The sequence below is a fragment of the Meles meles genome, chromosome 15 (assembly GCF_922984935.1).
Source record: "Meles meles chromosome 15, mMelMel3.1 paternal haplotype, whole genome shotgun sequence".
Taxonomy (NCBI): domain Eukaryota; kingdom Metazoa; phylum Chordata; class Mammalia; order Carnivora; family Mustelidae; genus Meles; species Meles meles.
This window is the reverse complement of record NC_060080.1, coordinates 51209179-51229100: the sequence shown is the minus strand read 5'-3', so window position 1 is coordinate 51229100 and position 19922 is coordinate 51209179. Positions and strand designations below refer to the sequence as shown.

Genomic DNA, 19922 nt, shown 5'->3' with positions numbered 1-19922 from the left:
TCTCTTTCTGCCGTTCCCCCTGCTTGTGTTTTCTCTGTCTCTGTCTCTCTCTCAACTGAATAAATAAAATCTTTAAAAAAAAAAAAAATGAGGGGCGCCTGGGTGGCTCAGTGGGTTAAAGCCTCTGCCTTCGGCTCAGGTCATGATCCCAGGATCGAGCCCCACATCAGGCTCTCTGCTCGGCAGGGAGCCTGCTTCCCTTCCTCTCTCTCTGCCTGCCTCTCTGGCTGCTTGTGATCTGTCTGTCAAATAAATAAATAAAATCTTGAAAAAAAAAAAAAACCTTTAAAAAAAAAATGATGTGACAATCATGGAAATGTGAATAGCTCGATGGACTGGATGTTGGTATTCCCCCCAAAGTCATGTGTTGACTCTTAACCTCTCCCGTGTGAGGTGAAGTGATGGTATTAGGTCGTGGAGTCTTTGGTAGGTGCCTTCATGAATGGGATTAGTGCCCTTAAAAAAGAGACTCCAGAAAGATCCTTCCACTCTTCCGCCATGTGAGGCTATAGCTAGAAGGGACAGTCTATGAACCAGAAAGCTGGCTTTCATCAGTTGCCAGCACCTTGATCTTGAACTTCCAGCTTCCAGAACTGTGAAAAGTAAATTTCTATTGTTCATATGCTACCCCATCTCTGGTGTTTGTTAGAGCAGCCCAAACAGACTAAGACAAACTGTGACTGATTTGATGATATTAAGGAATAATTATTTTAGGTGTTTTAATGGTATTGTGGTTGTTAAAACAAATTTAAAAAACCCATACCATGTGAGAAAAAAGGCACATCACCTCTGTGATATTCTTCCCCCAAAATGCATAACCCCAGTTAGACCCAGTCTAACCATAACTGGACAAACCCAAACTGGGAGATACCCTATGAATCTCCACTTCTCCACTGTCTCCACTTCTGCATGTCTGTAAAACTTAATAAAACAAACAAGCAAGGATCCTGGAGAGAGACTGCCTCAGAAGTGTTAATCTGTCTGTGTGCTGCAGGTTCGTTACCTATAATATATGGGATGATTGTACCTGCCTCACGGCGTTGTGAAAATTCAGTGAGTCAACATGCCAAAAGGCTGGAGAAATGCTTAGCTATTCTCATCATCTTATGGGAGGAAAGGTGGTCACAGACCAAAGCCCGGCAAGGCAAGTAAGTCATCTTTCTCCACTCTCTGACACTGCTCAACGTCCTTTCTCCCCCAGCCCTCCTGCACAGAGATCTTGAAGGACGGAAGGAAGAAGGGCTCTAGGGCAACACTAGCGAGTAAGGAAAGACCTCCGCACTCAGTCTTGCAACAAGCAATGAGACTAGCTGGGGACGGAGGGTGGCGTTCCTGGCATGGGCTCTGGGAGTTAGACCCTGGATTATGAGCCACTGGGTTCAAGTGGCTGAAAGCAGCTAATGTGGTGGAAAGGAGGGCTGGCAGGGGAGGGGTTCTGATTTCAGAAAGTAGAGGTCAGCAGGGGCAGGCCATGCCGGCCTTTGGGGCCCTTCCAAAAGTGAGCTCCTTGTCTCAGAAGCAGGGGAAGCCACTGGAGAAAGTTCAAGTGTGCGGTGGGGGTGGGGGTGGGGGTGGGGAGGGGAGGGAGTCACCCGATCAGACCTGCATTGTTGAGACTGCCAAGGGGAAGAAGGAAGCATTGGAAGAGGGCCAGAGGGAAGCAGGGAGAGCTCTTCAGCTTCCATAGTGGCTCAGGATGTAGATAATGGGAGCTTGATCTAGGATTCCAGCAGGGGAGGCCAGTGGATTTGAGAACTGTTTTAGAGAACACTGGGCCTCTGGCTGTGTTTGGAGGGTGAGGGTGAGAAAGGAAGTACGCAGGGGATTTGCAGGTTTCTTGGGAGTCAACTGGGTGGCAGTTGGGCTGCCTGCACAGCGGGGAGTGGTGTGGGAGGAGCAGGGGGTGTGGAGGGGGCGTGCAGGGTGCAGAGAGAAGTTCCTTAACAGGGACAATCACCTCCACTGTGCTTTATGCAAGTCACTATGCTGGAGGAGGGGAGCTTCCAAAGCAAATACGGCAAACGCTTTCAGTGCCCTCAAGATCAGTGCCAAAAAAAGTCAAGATCAGTGCCAAAAAAAGATCCACCGGCAATGGCTGAGTGGAGGAATCTCAAATGTGCGTTTATGGCTCTGGCGGTGATCACAGCAAAGGGCTCAGTCACTAAAGGCACTGGGAAGTCTTCAATAACTGTGCGTTGTGTGACTGAATGTCCCAAAACAGGTTTCAGAAAAAAGACAACCCACAAACCTTTATTCAGCCATTATCATGTGTCTAGCCCCAGCTTGGCGTAAGACGGAGACAAGAAGGGCAGGATTAGCCCCCTCCCTCAAAAGATGCATACAAGGGTTGAGAACAAGTAACAACACATGAGTTTTAGAGGAACACAGTGCAGACTGTCACTAAAGGCTGACCTAAAAGGATCCCACTTGAGGGGGCCAAAGAGGGGGGCAGGATTGGGTAAGAGACCTGGTCCCACCAGGGGGAGTATCACATAGGAAGAAGGGAGTAAAGTGCTTCCAGAGAAGGGGGGTCCTGCCTGATCCTGGAGGAGTGAGTGGAGGGTGGAGGGCGGGCTGGGAAAGGGAGACAGCCAATGAAGGGTCACCAGAGTCCTGGGAGAAGCACCCCTAACCATCTCGCAGTAGGGGGGCATCCTACATGGGTAGGAAGATGCCAGTCTTGCCTCGGACAACTACATGCTGAGATGGTTTATTTCTTTAAAGGAATTTAAAGTCCTGTCTTAAAAGTGGGTACATTTTCTCAGTCCGAAGGCTCAGGAGGACAGTTCCTTCATTATCAGCAAAGCTCGGTGCACCACTTTCCTGCCCCAGTCCCTCTCCCACACAAGCACCACCACCAAGAAAACAAAAACACAAAACACAAAACACCACCGCACCGACCTTTGCACAATTTCCTTTCTTCCTGCAAACTTCTGTCTGCCTCCGCTGCCCCCCACCCAAGGCAGGCCTGGTTCGCTTCACCTCTTTGCCCTTTTCCTAATAAAGTCCACTTCCTCGGCGCTGGAGGCAGTGGAGGACCGAGGGTACGAGGCGGCCCGAGACGTGGGAATGGCCCCTCCAAGCCTTCAGCCCCCGCCGCACGTCGGGCTGTGGGTTCGATCCCCGTCTGCATGGCCGCGTCGGGGGTCCCCGAGTAAAAGGGCCACTGTCACCGTGCTCCGAAGAGACCGACAGGGTCGGACAGAGGCAAGCTCTCGGCCGCGCCAGGGCCCGGGCGCCAGAGACCCTCCTCGGAGGTCGCACGGGAGGAGGGGGCTGAGGCGGGCTGCCGGGGACGCGGACTCTCGCTACAGCCCGCGGCCCCAGGGGATGACACAGCGTTTCCTCCGCACCCCGGCTCTCCCCGCATGTCCTCGTTCCATCCCCGGCAGGGCAGCAGCCGGCCGACTCGCTGCGTCAGCGGATCCCCCGCTGGAAAGGACCGGGGTCGCCGGGGCCGCGGGGACCCCTCGGCTCGTGGCCCTAAACCATCGCGCCCTGCGGACCTGGCTTGGGGGTCGAGGGCTGGGAGCATGACCGCGGGGGTGCGGACGCTGCCCGGGAGCTCCGCCAGCAGCTCGCAAAGAATGTCCGTCCCCACCCACGGAAAGTTAGAAGGAATCTCCGCCACGCCAACTTATCATCCAGAGCCGGAGTCGAACTTTCCGCGGGGAGTGACTGGCTGCACAGCCCAAAGCGACCCTGCAGAAGCCGCTCGGAGCCGAACGCCCCAGATCCCGGGCCGCGGCCGGCAGCGACCAATCACAGAGCGTCTCGGGCGGGAAAGGCAGGAGGGCGCGCGCAGCTGAGGAGTGACGGCACCGGCGGCCAATAGAGAGCTAAGGTGGGAGTCCTCGCCCATCCTGCTCACCAATGGGAAAGGGATGGCTGGGGCCGAGGTCCCCGAGGCAATAGCTGCAGGCTCCCCGGTGGCCGCGGGTCGGAGACCCTAGGACTAAAGGGAATTGGGGAGAGGAGTTGGCTCGCCCTCCCTGGGCCACCCTCCAACCCTCAGACCATAGCCTGGTCCTCACCTGCTGAAAGCGGGGTTTGCCCAGCTGGAAAGGAGGTGCATCGGTCGAGGTGTTAGCGGCACTAGCCGCCGCCGCCGATGCTGTGGTCGCTGTATCCGCCATGGCCACTGACGCCTGCAATCTCCGGCCCTTTTAAAATGTCCCTCCTCGGCCCCCGCCACAGCTGCTTCTCCCGATTGGCCATAAGCAACCGCAGCGAGCCGGAGGCGCAAGGGGTTGTGGGGAGCGTAGTTTTTCTCGTCACGGAGGTTGACAACCCTAGACTGCGGAGAGTTACACCGACTCAGACCCAGTCTCGATTCCTGCCGCCAGATCTGCAGGGATCGGCAGCGTGGGGAAGAGTGTGAGGGTACGACTCTAAGGTTCGGACAGGGGGGCACGGGGCTACCCCTCGCCGGTTACCTTCCCCTAGAAGTTTAGTTACTGCGGAGGGCATCGCTCCTGGGGCGCTAGCCCAGAAGAGCCCTACTCAAGCGGGTCCAACCGAAGACCAGATGGGCAAGGACTCCAGGATGTGTAGGGTTAATCCCGGAAAGCTTTCTGCAAGGATTTGCACTGCGGAATCTTCACGCAGTTCCTTCTGTGGCTACCCTGCCCCTCCCCTTGTGCTCTCCAGCCATCCTGACACCCAGAGCATGCTGGGGGCTCCCCGACCCTGACCCTTGAACATTCTGAACCCAGAGAACTCCGTAACTTTTTATCTTTGCCTGACTCTGGCTCTCCTGACCTCAGCCTACACATTGCATTTCCCGATCCATCACCCTACTTCCCCATAATCCACTTCCGCTCCTATAGTACCCAGCACTTTTTTGCAGCCCGAGTACTTACAGTTACTTATGGTTCTGCGTATGTGTTTCCTACTGTAAGGACCACAGGACAGGAGGTGTTCTACTGCTGAGTCCTCAGTGCCAGGCTTGGCAGGCAGGGCTTGCAGCAATACTCAAATATTTGCTGACTGTGTGAGTTAAACAGTGGGAGCTTCAGAGCCTGGGCAGGTTCCACTTTCTTTGTCCAATGAAGAAGATCCCTCCCCAGTCTAATTCCCAAGCAGGAGAGAATTGGGAGCGGGGAGTGGGGTTCAGTAGTGTTTATTAAGCACTACAAGGACTTTAGGTAAGAGAGAGCCGCGCATACACAGAGCAAGACACCAGCAAGGATGATAATAAACCCACTTGTGTAGTACAGAGTAGAAGATTCCTAGCTGAATTAGCTGGTCAGTGAGCCAAGCTGGGGAGAGGGGAGGAAAGCTGTCTGTCCAAGAGGACAGTAGAAATAATTTTGACCTTAGGGAACCCCACTTTAGGTCTCCCTCATCTCATGGTGAGGTGGTGAGGTGCGGCGTTGGCTCGTGCCTGCCCGTGTCTTTCTGGACAGTGCACGATATAGAGCGGTCAGTTCCTCGTCTGTCAACAAGAACCACAAGAAACAGGCTATTCCTAAAACCAGAGAGAGGTGCTAACTAGCCATGAAGAATCATTTGTATCTTGGATTTGTATCTTTCCCAGCCAGACTAAGCGGTCTCAGAATAAGAATCAGGTCTTTTACCCTCTGTATTCTCCCACAGTACTCAAGGAATGTAGGTCTCTTGGCAAAGACAAGACTGAGTGCAGGCCACTGGGCAATGCTGTGCTGCCCCTAGTGTTAGTACAGAGGCAGTGACACTCCAAAACCCCATCACCTGCCTTCTCCCCCAGAAAGCCTCCTTTTCATACATTTATCAGAACAGGAACACCATTGAGCCACCTGCAGTATGGGAACTTTTTATTCTTCATAAAGTGCTCAAAACATGAAGAACAAGCTCTTTATAAACAGGAGTTACAACTAGGAAGACAAACAGCAAAGCAGAACTGTGCCTGCTCTCTGCCCACCCCGCCTGCAACTCTCCAAGTTGTGGCCAGGAGCAGAAACGTCTGACAAGAACCTTGGGCTTCAACTCACAACTCTCCTGAAGACATCCTTGCCCTGGGCATTTTGGAGGGCCATGGTCAAGGACGAGCAGAAGATCAGGGTCAGGGCTGGTAATGAGTAGAGCCCGGAAGAATGTGTAGTAGAAGAGGTCTCCCCTTCCCCCAGAAGAGATACCTACCCAACTCCCAATGACCCCCCAAAAACATGACCCAAGACCTGGACACCTGTGGACATTTTCTCAGCTTTGATGAGTGATCCTTAGGGTAGGTAACATTACAGGGACTTTCCCCTCATGTGTGTGTGTGGGGGGGGGGGGAACCTCTGTTTCATCCTGGCAGAAGACATCAACCCATAGTGCACATTTCTTTCCAAGGCTTTCAGAGAGATCCCATAGGCCCTCTCAGGAAGAAAAGGAGGTCCCAGAGGAGCTCTTGCCTCCTTGCTGGGTCAACAGTATCCTCCTTCAGCACCTCCTCACCCCGAAACCTTTGCTCAAGCAGAGTACCCCAAGTCACTAGAGGTTCCCTGCAGATGCCATGGGAAGCCTGCCATATTTTCTGTAAGCAAACCAGGGGCTGGGCCAAAGGACAGACACTTCATTTCAAAGTGCACTGCAGCCAAGCCAGGCAAGGCCATGGGCAGAAGGGACAGGCTGGGAGAGCAGCTAGCAGATGACAGGAGGGCAACGAAGGCTTTTTCCTAAGTATAGGCAGAATGGGACCTCCTACTTCCAGAATGTAGTTGTTATCCCAGGAACCTTCTCAGTTGGGGTTGAGGGAAGAGAAGGTGGCAGGAACGTTAAAGGAGCAGTGGCAGCTTCGCCAGTCCCTTAACTGAAATTAACTCTACTGGAGGGACACAGGGCACAGCAAGGCTGACCCATCCTCCTTTCCCATACCCAGGGCCTGACAGATCGGGCCCCATGTGCTCAAGAGGGAGGGAGGGGAACACCAAACAGAGAGAGAGAGAGAGGTCTACATCCAGAGTCTCTTGACCCCACCCACAAAAGGCACATTTTAATTGGTTTCCAAAAGTTCAAACCCCGCAGCAGCACAGAGTTTTGGCATCTGGACAGGCAACAAAAACAAACATGGAGGCTTGATCCCCAAACATAAGCAGCCCAAAGCCCCGAGGGCTCTGCAGAGGGGCCCACAGCCCAGAGGCATGTGAGGAGTGTTCTCCCCACCCTTTCCCCAGCTTTCCATGCATTCACATGAGAGATGCTCAATGGGAAGACCAGAGAAGGAGGGCGGGAGGGCCCTGGAGAATCCACATCTCCATCTCCCTTCGTCCACATGGCCCTCGCTCTGACAACTGCTGGAAACACACAGAATCGGGACACAGCAGAGACGAGACCAAATCATGCTCCTTGCTCTCAAGGGAACAGACGTGAGGCTCCAGTTACCTAGAACTGCAAACTGGGCAGCCTGGTTCCTGCCACAGCCCCGGTAATGCTAGAAGCCCTCTAGGGGCCGAAGACAGACAACGACGGAGACAAGGGTTTAGCCTTGGATGAAATGACTGTTGTTGTGGGGTAATAAAGTGCGTCCCAGATGCCACATCAAATTGTTGCTCACCCCGGCTCTGACTTGAGGGCTGAATTCTTTGTTCCAATTCCCTGGAGCCCCCAAAACTAAGGGACATGAAAATAGGCAGGTGGGAGAGACCCACGGAGGGTTCCCAAACACCCGAATTGTACATGGAACCTAATGCTTCCAATGGGAGTCCCGAGGGCCCCTCTTCCAGCAACCCCCACAGAGGCAGGAGGTAGGGGGAGCAAGGAGTGACAATGGAGGACAGACAGCAGCCTTCCCCGGGTGAGAGTGAGTTCAGTGGGAGGGAGGGCAGCACAGGCCCGGTTTGGGCAGTGGGCCCATGTGACCCTCCCAGGGGCAGGGGTGGTGAGGGCTACTTGGGGGGGTCAGGGGGGATCTGCAGCAGTGTGGGTGAGGTCTCCATGATCCGCACCAGCAGCCGGTCAATGTAGCTCTCCAGCTCCTGCACGTGCTCGTCCCGCTGGCTCAGCTCCCGCTCCCGCTGCAGGAGCAGGCCGATGAGCTCGTCGTGGGTCAGGTGGTAGTACTTGGCCGACTGGTCCAGCACACCTGAGTCCTGAGGCCCAGGAGGACAGTGAGCAGAGCGGCCTCAGGCCTACCTGCCCACCCACCCACCAACACCCAGGTTTCACCCCTATAGGCCCCGGAGCAGCCTCTGTCTCCAATGCAAGAGACCACCTAACTGGCTTCAGGGCCCCAGCGTGGGGGACTGGGCCTGTTCTTCCCTCCACCCTGCCCAGCACACAGCTCCTGAGCTCGGGGCGCCTGGCTGCTCTCCACCGCACCACACGCCTAGCATCCTGTCAGGCCTCACCTTCAGCCTCTTGGTGTCCACAGTCTGGCCCACGTGGGGGGCTGGAGCCACAGGCTGAATGCCGCCAGATGTGACCGTCTTGAGCTTCTCCAGCCCGCTGCTCAGAGCTGTACTCAGACTGGAGCGGGGCTGCTTCCTGTCTGGGCTGCCCTCCGCGGGAGCAGCACTGAGCGGCTTCACAGGGTGGGGACTGCGGAGACAGAAAGAAGAGGCGTTATGGGGAGGGGGGAGCAGCATAAAGGAATCAGGAGTTGGGGGGGGCGGGGGACGGGGGGCAGTGCACCAGCACTTGGCGGCAGCTGCGCAGCACCACAAGGCCTCAGGGCGGCTGCCACCAGTGCTCCTCAGCAGGACTTCCTCCCTCCTCCCTCACGGCTCTCCTCACTCCTCTCCATTTTACTCCCTCAGAAGGCCGGCCCCCCTCACAGGAGCAGCAGGACCTTCCTAGCCCCTCCAGCCAGTCTTTACCAGGACTGCCCCCTCTGCTTCCCTCCCTCTACCACACTGTGACCTTTCTCTAGGGGACTGAACAACCCTTCCAGGGTCCCCATTTTCCCATGACTGGGGACTCACAGGCTGTGGGGCTTTCAGTGCTAAAACCTGGAAAGACTTGGGCAAACTGGGACACTTTACTGTTGTCTCTAAACTGGTTTCTTTCTCATCAGCATTGACAATGGCCCGAGAAAGACACCTGGCTATCTGCCCTCAGTCATGCCCAGCTCTTTACCCAGCCCCACCAGAGCACACAGACTGCACTGTCTCTAGAAGTTCTTACCTTTCATTGATTCCTCAACCCATGAGAATGGGGACCTTGGCCCCGCCAGCCCAGCACAAGTGCTCCTGCCGAGCCCACCAACCCCTCAGCTCTCCACTCACTGACCTCTCTGTGGACTTGACTCCTGGACCACTCCTTGCTTTGGCTTGCTCTCCCTCATTTCCCACCAAGACCTCCATCTGGTTTTCTGACTTCTCTCAGTCTCTTAACTGCTAGCGTGCCCTTGGATCCCTCCCTTTCCCACCTTGGCCCCCACCGCCCCTAATGTCATCCCCAGCCTGGACCTCAGCCCCGAGCTCTAGGCCCACACAGAGTTGGAGGCTGGCTGGCTCCACTCTGGGTCCAGCTTGGGCGCACTGCACTGGCCTCTACACGTATCCTCTCCTGCGTTTCCCCCCACCCCGGCTGCGTAATGGCTCCAGCCAGACCCTCGAGAATCCCTGATTCCTGGGCCTCAGCTCCAGGGCTAACAAACATTGAACCTGCTGCCTCTCACCTTCTCTCGCACTGGCCCCTTCGCTCCCTGTCAGTGCTGGCTACACCGCCTTCGGCTACACCTGCTGCCACTCATCTCCTCGGAGGGAGTCTTGCCCACCTCCAACCACTGCTCTATTCTAATGGGATGGTGCTCTCAGCTTCTTCGATGTTCGAACAGCCTCTACGGGCTCCCTATCAAATAAGAAAACACAGTCTCTAATAGAATCAGGCCCTGCCCTTTCTTCCTGGGCCTCCACTCCACACACTGCTGCAAACCAGGAAAAGCGCTCTTTCTCACCTTCAGGCGGTCCCTCTGCACAGCACCTGCCCTTCGCCTGCTGACCCTTCCCCTGCTGGCCGGCTAACTCCTCATCTTTCAAAGCCATGCAAGGACACTTCCTCTAGGAAACTTTCCTGATTCCCCTAAGCTGACTACAGGGACCCCGCTCTGGGATCCCTCAGCACCCCAGACCTGTGACAGGTATGCAAACTGCTAGCACCAGACCCCAAATCAATTAACTTTTCCCCAAGGGACCTCTTAAAATCTATGGTCAATTCAGAGAGCTTTTGGACTATTTAGAAGGAGGAAGCAAAATGATTGAGCCCAAGGCCCTGGACTCCACCAGAAGAGGGACAGCCCAGACCCAGAGAAGCCAGTTCTGTTACTCAGGATAGGGCCATGGATTCCTGGGACGAGTGGCAGAGAGGCCAGGCGGGGGGCCGACAATAGGGAAACCAACGTCTCTCCTCCCCTCTAGGAGTCTGCATTAGGGACAGGAGCTTAAAAGCCGCTCTCCTGCGACCCACAGACTGTGCCCCGGGAGGGAAGGAATAGCCGGGTGGCATACAGAAACCCTGAACAGGTCCTGGGCTCTCAGATTGACCCCACACATCGGAGGGACCCTGGACCCAGAGCTCTCAAGACCATTTCCTCTGAGAAATGGGGACAGCTCTATTTGGCCCATCTACTTGAGGATGAAGGGACATGCGGAATTCAGACGTGAAACCCACTGTAAAGGGAATGAAGCGTCCCAAAGGTAGTTAGTATAATCAGAAGTGAGACTAGAATACAGCAGGACCAGCTAAGGACGCTCTCATCACTCCAAGGACGCCGTGACCACCTCCTCTCCCCAACCTCTGGGGACGGCTTCACTACCTGCCACTGGCACAGCAGCCCAGGGTAGCCCAGACTCCTTCCCTCCCACTTCTCATGTACCAGCAGGGGCCCCCTCGGCCAGCTCCTCATGCGTGCCTGTCTGTCTCCCTCACTGGATTGGGAACTGTCCAGGCACACCGTGGGAACAGCGTCCCTCATCTCTATGCAGTGTCTGACACAGAGTGGAGGTGCAGTGAACTGGGGTGACTACACGTATGAGCTGGCAAGCAGGGGCTCCGGTCCAGGACCCCCACCCTGTCCTGCTCAGCAGAAAAAGCAGCCGCCTCTGCTCCCCCCACCTCTTCAGTCAGGGCTTCTAGGGTACTAGCCTCCTTCTGGACTTCGCTGCCCCCATCAACTCCAAGCGACCTGTGTCTCCTGACCTCAGCTCTGGTCATCCCTCACCAATCAACCTAGTGGGGAGGTCACAGCCTCATCATTCTTCTTAAACAAACCAATGCCACAGTGACCACAATCACAGAGGCATCCACAGGCCACCCAGCCCCATCTTAAGCACCTCAGGACCACTCCCTGAAAAGGTGCAGACGCAAGCCAATGAGGCACCTGATAGGGCTACAGACCGCTTCTTTCTGGGGGCAGGGGCGTGGTCATTTCATTTTCTTTTTGTCCTCTAAACAGCACTTGGGCTTTCTCTCCAACAGAGCTCGGTACCGGTCCCTCCTTTGCCTCTCTGCCTCCCACAGCCCACTTCCCTGTGGCCCCCTTCTGACAAGCATCACTGCCCCTGGCACCCAGCGCCCCTTGCAGCCTGAGCTCTTCTCCCTTCCCCCACCAGCCCACACCGGCTCTGCCCACCCCGTTCCTCACTCCCTGCACCTCAAACTTTGCGGGGCGCTCTGCTTGTCCAAGGACCCTGAGAGGAGACAGCTTCCAAGCCAGAGTCTCACTGAAGGGCTCCATTCTTCAAAGCCTCCCCTCTCCTGCCTTTCGGGGAAGAAATGCTCCATCTCCCCGGAGGGCTGAGGCTGGAATGTGAACACCTCGGCCCCTGGGCTGCTCTGCCCCCTTTTCCCACCTTCTCCTGCAGAGTCTTCTCAGGGTGACAGCTCACCTGGCGCTGGACTGTGGCTCCTCAGCTGGTCGTGTCTCCAAGGGCAGAAGCACAAGCGGGGAGGCTGGGGTGGTTGCAGCGTGGTCTTCCCCGGGTGGGGCAGGGGAGCCCCCGGGGGAGGAGGCTGGCTCCCCGAGGGTTGGGGAGGAAGAAGTCAGGGGCTGAGCTCCAGGCAGAGGGGAACATGGAGGGCTGGGCCCCCCATGATGGTGGCCGGCCCAGGGCGGGAGAGGGGGTGGTGGAAAAGCAGGCTCTGGGGGAGTGGGCAGCTCTTCTGCGCCAGAGAGGATGGAAGGTTCCCTGGACCCTGGAGGGGATATGGACGGGAGACTGGGAGGGTCTTGGCTCCCCTGAGACAAGAAGGGGTTCGGGGCATCCTCCTCTGATGCCCAGAGGTCAGTGTGTTGGGAGCTGTCTGGCAGGGGTCCAAGCTCTTCTACTGGTCCCTGCCTCCGGGCCTCAGGACCCTCAGGGCTTTCTCCTTTCTCTGGAGCCCCCCAGATCTGCGGACTCTGAGGAGCCACGCTCTCTGAGTAACAGGGTATGGGGGTGGGACCCTCAGGGCAACTGGTGGGCGGGGATAAGGGCGGCTGAGGCACGGGAGGGCTGGCACCCTCCGCTGTATCTTGCAGGCCTGGCCCGCCCGGCAGGGTTCCAGAAGAATGGCTGTCAGACTCTGCCCCCGGCATCTGGCCCTCCTCCTTGGCCTCCTGTGGACCAGCAACCAGTGGACCTGGAAGGCTGTCTTCTCCTCCTGTCTCTGCCCCGGTGCTTCTCAGCCCCCCTGCAGCAGCCGCCGCCACTGCCACCTCCTCCTCCTTCTCCTGGGAATCTGAAGGCGTGAAGAGGCGTGGTGGCTTGGGAGGTGGCCTGCCGGGCTGCGGCCCCTGGTCCGACACCTGCTCAGGTTTGGGCTCCGGCTCCGGCTCCGGCTCCCGGGGGACAGGCCCCTCACTTCCCCCAGGGCTCACAGGTTCTGGTGACTCTAGCTGCATCTGCTCATCAGATTCTCCCCGCAGGACTGGTGAGGACGTCTCGGCTACAGGAGAGATGGTGACCACATCCCAGGGCCATGAATCATCGGTATTGAGCTCGTGCGAAAGCTGGCCTTTGCCTCGGGAGGCCGCCTCCTGGACCTCAGGGGTGTCATCGGGACCAGGCAGCCTTTCCCACACACTGATCACTTCAGGGGAGCTAAACAGCGATGTCGCACTGTCTGCCGGACTCTGCCCTGCATCCCCTCCAGGGGCTGGCGGCTCCCTGTCTGCTTCGGAGTCTGCGGCTCTTGGCTGCAGCTGGGCTGACGAAGAGGGCAGGCCGGCCCCAGCTGGCCCCAGGGGCCCCAGCTCAGCCACACTGCTGCTCCGGCGGTCCAGTCCCAAGTCCAGAGGAAGCCTGGGCTCCAGCCACACGCTGCTCCCACCTCTTCCTCCTCCCCCAGGGGCCCCCCGGGGCTCGGCCGCCTTCACTGTCACGGCCCCGCGGCCTTGCTCCTGCGGCCCAGTCACCTCCAGCCCCACTCCTCCTGCAGGGGCCAGGATCTTGCTCCTGGCCTCTGGACGCAGCCTGCTGGCGGCAAAGACGTTGAAGGTGTCGTCCCACTCAGGCGGGGCTTTCCCAGGGGAGGCCAGGGGGGTGGGGCTGGGCCTCGAGGCACTGGGGAGAGAGGGAGCAGGTGAAGGACAGTTTAGTGCTATGTCGGCTAGGAGCTCCTCGAAGAAAGGGTTGCTCTGCATGGAGGTGAGGAATGGGTTGGTGAGACCCGAGAATCCAGATGGGGTGGCTTCGGGGGCGGCGGAGGCGGCAGCGGTGGCAGCAGCAGCAGGGGAGGCGGCTGCAAAAAGGTTAGTGCTTAGCATGGGAGCAGCGGTGGGAGCAGGAGTGGGGAGGGCCGGAGCACAGGGGGAGCAGGGGAGGTGGTGAGGAAGAGCAGCTGGGTCAGGTTCTACCTGAGGAGACACGTCCAGGCTGTGGAGGGAGACAAAACCGTGAGCCTCCTGGTTAATGCCAAGACCGGAACCGGCCTTGCTGAACACCCCTCGCCTGCCCACCTCCCCACACCTGCCTCGGGCCGGGTACTGCACGCCCCACCTGCACAGGCTGGGTTCAGGCCGGTGTGCCAGGGGACAAAAGGAAGACCTCAACACATAACATGATTCAGGGCTGCCCAAGGAGGGAGACGCTGGGCAGAGCTCATGTAATCCCATGTCCAGGCAGGATCCCAGCCTCCACCAAAGGTTCTTCAGGGGCCCAGAGGCTGAAGAGTCTTGTCAACACCAGACTTACGCCCACAGAACCAATCAGGTGTCTTACAGCCCCTCAAGGACAGAGAGGAAAGAAATACTAGCTGCATGAAGAGGATAAAGAAGCCAGAGAAAGGCCAGGCCTCGAGATCCGGCTGGGCAAAGCCAGCGCGAATGGAAGCCCGCAAGGTCCCTGGGATTCTGGCGGCTGGCAGAGATGGGTTCTCCTGACCTCTTGCAGAAACAGGAGGTAATGACAGGGCAGGCATCGGACAGGACAAAGTGTCCATCAAACAAACCTGCCTCTCCCATTTCTTGGAGGGGTACCGTCACCTGTCCAGATGGATGGCAAGACCCTGCTGAGGCTAGCTCCTGCCAGGTGCCCACCTGAGGGTGCCCCTCCCCAAGGGCACCCATGGGCCAGCCTTGAAAGTAGCCCCACTCTGGAGACGAAGGCTGGAATGCAGCAGCCGCGGTGACTCCGGAGGTCACCTGGGGCCTCTTGGGGTCTTCCCCACACAGACCACTGGCTCCCCTGGGAAAACCATTCCATGGCAGTGGCCCTACACTCCCACAGATGCTGGAGAACACTGGCTGGCCTCTGGGGGAGGGAGCACGGCCCTGCACTTGCGCCTCGCCCATGGTGCATGGCTGACTCGTGCACAGGAAAAGACTCAGAAACCAGAGCTCTTGGCTTCCTGGGGATGACCCCAGCAGACAGAAAACCGGGAAGACAGTGCACGCCCCAGTTTTAGCACGGACTGTGGTTGGCAGCTGCCTCGTGGCTGAGCCCACCTGTCAGGCCCAGACCTGGGTGGCCTCTCCTACTGCCTGCTTCCCATCTTCCAGCTGCCACTCTAAGGCCCAAGACCCCCATTCCTTGATCCCTGCCCAAGTGAACATCTCAGGGACTCCTCCACCTCCATCTTCTCCACTCAAGCTGCTGCTTCTCACGGGGAAACACTGGGGGGGGGCAAGCCCAGGGCGGCAGAAGCCAGGCTTTACCAGCCAGCTGGTGAGGCATGCAGGCGGGGGTCGGGGAGGGCACCTATGGAAGGAGGCCAGGAATTCTGGAGCTCCTCAGGATTCTTCTGGGAACCGGGGCCCAGAAAGAGCGGGCCACACACAGAGCTGGGCAGAGTCTGGGCCGGCTTGTCTACAAACACTGGGGGCAGACAACGGGAAGGACTCCAGCAAAGGTGGGCTTCCCAAGACAACCTGGGAGTCTGGGATTCTCACCCCATGGGCAGGGCACAGCCGGGTCCCAAACCCTGGCTTTCTGTGAAGAATCCAGCTTCCAGAGACTCTCCTGACTCTTTCGTCCTATAACTCCCCATTCAAGGGTGACTTCTCAGCCTCATACTACCACTTACAGATCGGGCCATGGGGTTGGGGAGGTAAGAGTCCTGTTGACTCCCACCCCACCAGGCTTCCCAGCACTTCTCTGCCTCTGCGGTCCTGACATAGTGAAGATACTGAAAGAGTCCTAGGCGCAGAGTCCCAACCCCCACAAACAACCCTTCCCCCTTTACTCCAAGTAGGCCACAGGCAGACCCAGGCATTGTGTGCCTACCTCAGGGCACCCATACCGGACACGGCCCAACTCTACCAGCACGACTCAGCCCACAGGAACAGAGCCACCAGAGCCACCTCTCTCTCCAGAACCTGTTCTGACAAGTGACCAAAGGCGTCTGGAGGAAGAGAGCTCCATCAACATTAAAGAGCACCAGGCTTAGCTCTGCATACTCCCCGCCCCCTTACCCCTGGCCTGGCCCCACTCACCCTTGTGGTCTGACAATAATCTGGCTGGCTGTCAAGACTGCAGGGCAGGAGAGCAGCAGGGAAGTAGGCTGGGAGCCCCAGGCAAGGCTAGCACCCTCCCCCCCACTGGCTCCCCAGAGGTACACACAAACCCGTTGGTATGGAACCAGCGAAGGGCTCTCCCTAGAGGAAGAGACTCCAGGTGCCAGGCCCAGCAGACTCCCAAAAGCCGGGGACACCTCTGAGAGTGCCCCATCCATTCCTTCTACCCAGTGACATGCCCCCCCCACCCACTTCCCCACATAACTCCCTTGCCCTGGATCCACACCAGGGGCACACCTGTCCCCTCCCTACCACTCCAGCTGGCACAGATCAGAGACCCATTCCCATATGGGGTTATCTCTGCAGGTTATGCTCTGAGGACAGAGCCTGCCGAGCCAGCTAGCACAGCTCCATCCCCCCAGCACACAGAGGGGACTTCAACACATGAGGACTTGTCTTCTCTTTAAGGAACAAGGTTGGGGGAAGAAATGAGAAGTCCAAATGTCTCTGCCCCCACAACCTGAGAGAATAAAACTTTAGGGTCTGCAGGAACCTTAGGACAACTGGTGAAACCTTAACACAGGAATCCCCCCTTCTCTCTGCAGCCCCCTCTGCTTAAACATCGCCGTGGCTGGGTGACAGACTGCATCACCAGGCCAGGCCTGCAGCTGGTGGACAGCTCCTCCCCAGGCTGAGAGGAGCTGCGTGTCCTTGTCATTTCCACGCACTGGTCCCCAAGGTGGCATGTGTATGTGCCAAGGCTCTCCACCGGGCAGTCCCCGGAGAGGCCATAGCCAGCCAGCCTTCAAGGCATGTGCCCCCCCCCAGCCAACATGCCCTTCAGCCCTCCTTCCGGAGGCAGGAGCCCCTGGGCCCTCCTGAGAGGGGCCTGATGTCCAGGAAAGGTGTCCAGGAGACTGGACATACCCTCCCCCATCATCTGGGCACAAAGAGGTGACAGAGAAGGGCCCAAGAATCTCTAAGTAGGGACACCACATAATTTACCTTCCAAACCGGGATATTTTTACCATGGTAAAAGGGCAGTATTAACTACAGCAGGAAAACAGGCCCAAACAGGATGGATGGCCACACTAGCTCGTGGTCACTGGACACATATCACGTCCCTCATTTACCCATGGGGAATGAGACTCTGAGCTTTCAGCAGCCAGCACACACTCCGGGCTCAACAGGACCTCGATGTCCTACTTCCGGTGAGGGGCCAGGACAGATGCACAGACCTGCAAAGGCCACCACGATACACTTGCCCCCATGCTGTACCACACTTACCCCAGTTAAAAAATACTTGCATCCCACACTTGATCCCCTACTGTACACAGGGTTCTGTGGTTAATGTGAGGAAGATGGTGCAGGCAAGCTCCGGTGGCCTGCCCACAGGGAGCTTATACTCCAAAAGGGTCAGAGAAGAATAAACACATAGACAAGCCTGCATGGCCTTGACAGTCCTCAGACACATGGTACATGGCTCATGGGGCCGCTCAGGACTCATGGCTCCCAGCCCAGTAAGCAGCCGGTCCCACGGCTCAGACCTTAGTCTCAACAATCGCCACCCCCTCCCCAACCCAAGCACACACCCAGCCATGGAACCCAGCAGACTAGAGCCAGGTCAGGACGAAAATGAGGACCATCTTTTCAAGCCCGCACACCCTCGTTAATTTTCTCCCAGCCACTGGCTTCTCCGAAAACAGCCACTTTTTCCCTGGTTGCTGTGTGGACACCGATTGCTTCAGGCCTCTCCGTGGGGTACCAGTGCCACGTGGGAGCACTAGAGGGCGCCGCTGCCCTTTCCAGTGAGGAGCGCCCAGCCATCAGCACTGGCACCCAGAACCTTTGGCCTGTGGACAGACCCCAGAGCCCCGACAGGAACCTGCAGCTACCTTCAGTCACTCCGGTTCTGGGTGTCTGACTACAGCTTCCTGCCATGGATTAGCTCACTTCTCATTCTCTCCTCAAAAGCCCAGAGCAAGCCTTCTGGGCAAGGGCCAAGAGTTGTTAGTTTCTGGCCACCTTCCTGGCTCTGTCAAGGCCCAGGGCCAGGGTGATGCCAACGGGCTCAATGGCCAGGTCTCGAGCCTATCCAGGCCAGCCCACTTTACCCAAAGAACCCTTGCCCCTGCAGCTACGCCCTCAAATGAGCCTCTGGGAGGGAAGGAATCCCTGGATGCCCTCCATCCTGCTGAGGACAAGCTCAGAATTCAAGGAGAAGGGCAAAAACCTCAGCTGCCTTATAGCCACCGGGGACCCAACTTGACTCTGAAGGGCAGTTGGGAGACCTGGAGACACAGGAGAAGGAAAGCAGGGGCTGTAAGCAAGAGTGAGGACAACCCCAGCATCATTCAAAGTCTGGCCTGCAGGGGTCTGAGCCCAAAGCCTGGGCACATGCACAGAAATGAGCTCACGAGAGATGTCCGCCAGCATCTATCTGTCCTGGAGAAGGCCCTGAGCTGATCCACAGACACGCTGAGCCTGTGGTCTATGTTCCATCTGACCCAGGCACCCCAGCTCCTCCCAGCAAATGTTCTATCTGGGCCTCCTGCCACCTCCCTCCACAGAACCACCCACAAACCCAAGCCGTCACAGGGCAGCAGGCCCATCCCCTTCTTGCCCATCTTCCCTCGGCTACAGGTGGCCAGCAGTTCCCCTGGGGTCTGATGAGCAGGGGCTGGGTTGCAGGGACAGAAGCTGACGTACCCAGCAGAGGAGGCAGAGGGCGGTATCAGCCAGAGACTGAGCCACTCCACTGGCCCAGCTACAAGGTGTACGAGAGGCGCCAGGAGGCCAGGCCTGAACCCAGAAAGGCCTGGCATTTCTTTCCCCACCCCTCTCAGTGGACCCGAATTGCACAAGGAAAGAGAAGAACCAGGACCACAGGAGACCTCTCCCCACTGCTGGGGAGTGGCTATAGGAGCCTCTCTCTGGACCCTTCCTTACATGTCCAGCCTTGGTGCCCCACCTGCTACCCACACACCTGTCAACAGGAGCAGGGCAGGCTGACTGAGAGCAGAAACAGCTGCCCGGCCACACCAGCTGTCCGGCCACAGACGCTCCCTGTCCAGGGCCAGCCCCAGGACCTTGAAAAGTGGGGATGTCTGCTCCTAGGACCCATGTCTGGCGGCCCTCCCTGCTCCCTGCTGGACAGTGCAGCAGCCTCGGATGGTCAGAACTAGGAGGAGACAAAGGGCCGGGGTGGCGGCCGGGGCTGGGATACTGCGATCCGGTCATCTGAATGACCAAATGTATACTTCTCATGTGTATGGGTCTTTGTCCACAGTTTCTGGTTCAAGGCTTGCAAAACCCTTGGAATTTCCTGAGTAAGAGCATCTTTTGATGTCTGGTCTCTCGTCCTCACTTCCTGAAAGGCTGTAGAGCAGGAAGAGTGAAGTGGGCGCCTCGTGATTCGTAACAAGCCCTTTCCACCACAACTGGGTTTGTGTTGATGAGGGGACTTTTTAGAAAGCCCGTGAGGACCCTAAGGCTGGTTGCTGGGGGAATCAAGTGTGAACAGAAGGGTGGTGTTTTCAGTCCCACCCTGATTTCTGCAGAGGAGAGGGGCTGGAAGGTGAACTGACCACCAATGGCCAATGACTTAATCACTCACACCTGTGGGAGGAAGTCTCCGCAAGAACTCCAAAGGATGGGGTTCAGGTGCTGAACACGTGGAGATGCAGGGGGAGTGGGGTGCCTGGAGAGAGCATGTAAGTCCTGTGCCCTTTCCCCAGACCTTGTCCTGTGTGTCTTTTCTACCAGGTTGCTCCTGAGTTACAGCCTTGTATAATAAACCACTGAAAGCAAAATGTTCCTGAGTTCTATGAACCAAGCGAGCAAATGAATCAAACCCAAGGAAGGAGGCAGTCACTAAGACCTCTGATCTATAGCTGGCTGGTCAGGAGCACAGGTGACAACCTGGACTTTCGACAGGCATCTGAAATAGCCAGTTGGGGGTGGGGGTAGGGTGTCAATCCTGTAGCTCTGAGCCTCTGTGAGGTCCGAGGCGTCGCTGGGTCAACAGTGTCAGCACTGAGCTGAACAGCAGGGCACCCACCTGGTGTCAGAGATCGGCTTGGGC

General features: G+C 57.4%; 2 protein-coding genes across 6 annotated transcripts in view; both read right to left on the bottom strand.

Annotated features, from left to right (window-relative positions):
- Positions 1-4276, bottom strand: part of SFXN5 (sideroflexin 5) — a 112606-nt gene extending 108330 nt beyond the window's left edge. The window contains exon 1 of one of the 4 annotated variants that reach the window (XM_045979798.1): positions 4035-4276. In XM_045979798.1, the coding sequence (XP_045835754.1) occupies positions 4035-4136 (102 nt within the window). In that variant the 5' untranslated portion in view covers positions 4137-4276. Of the gene's footprint in view, positions 1-3506; positions 3739-4034 lie in introns of those variants that run through there. The other 3 variants (XM_045979795.1, XM_045979794.1, XM_045979797.1) reach the window with 3 other exon arrangements.
- Positions 4277-5780: 1504 nt separating this feature from the next.
- Positions 5781-19922, bottom strand: part of RAB11FIP5 (RAB11 family interacting protein 5) — a 36053-nt gene continuing 21911 nt past the window's right edge. The window contains exons 4-6 of one of the 2 annotated variants that reach the window (XM_045979616.1): positions 11793-13760; positions 8313-8502; positions 5781-8054 (exon numbers count right to left, since the gene is read on the bottom strand). In XM_045979616.1, coding sequence (XP_045835572.1) covers positions 7851-8054; positions 8313-8502; positions 11793-13760 — 2362 coding nt within the window. In that variant the 3' untranslated portion in view covers positions 5781-7850. The remainder of the gene's footprint in view (positions 8055-8312; positions 8503-11792; positions 13761-19922) is intronic. The other variant, XM_045979617.1, reaches the window with a different exon arrangement.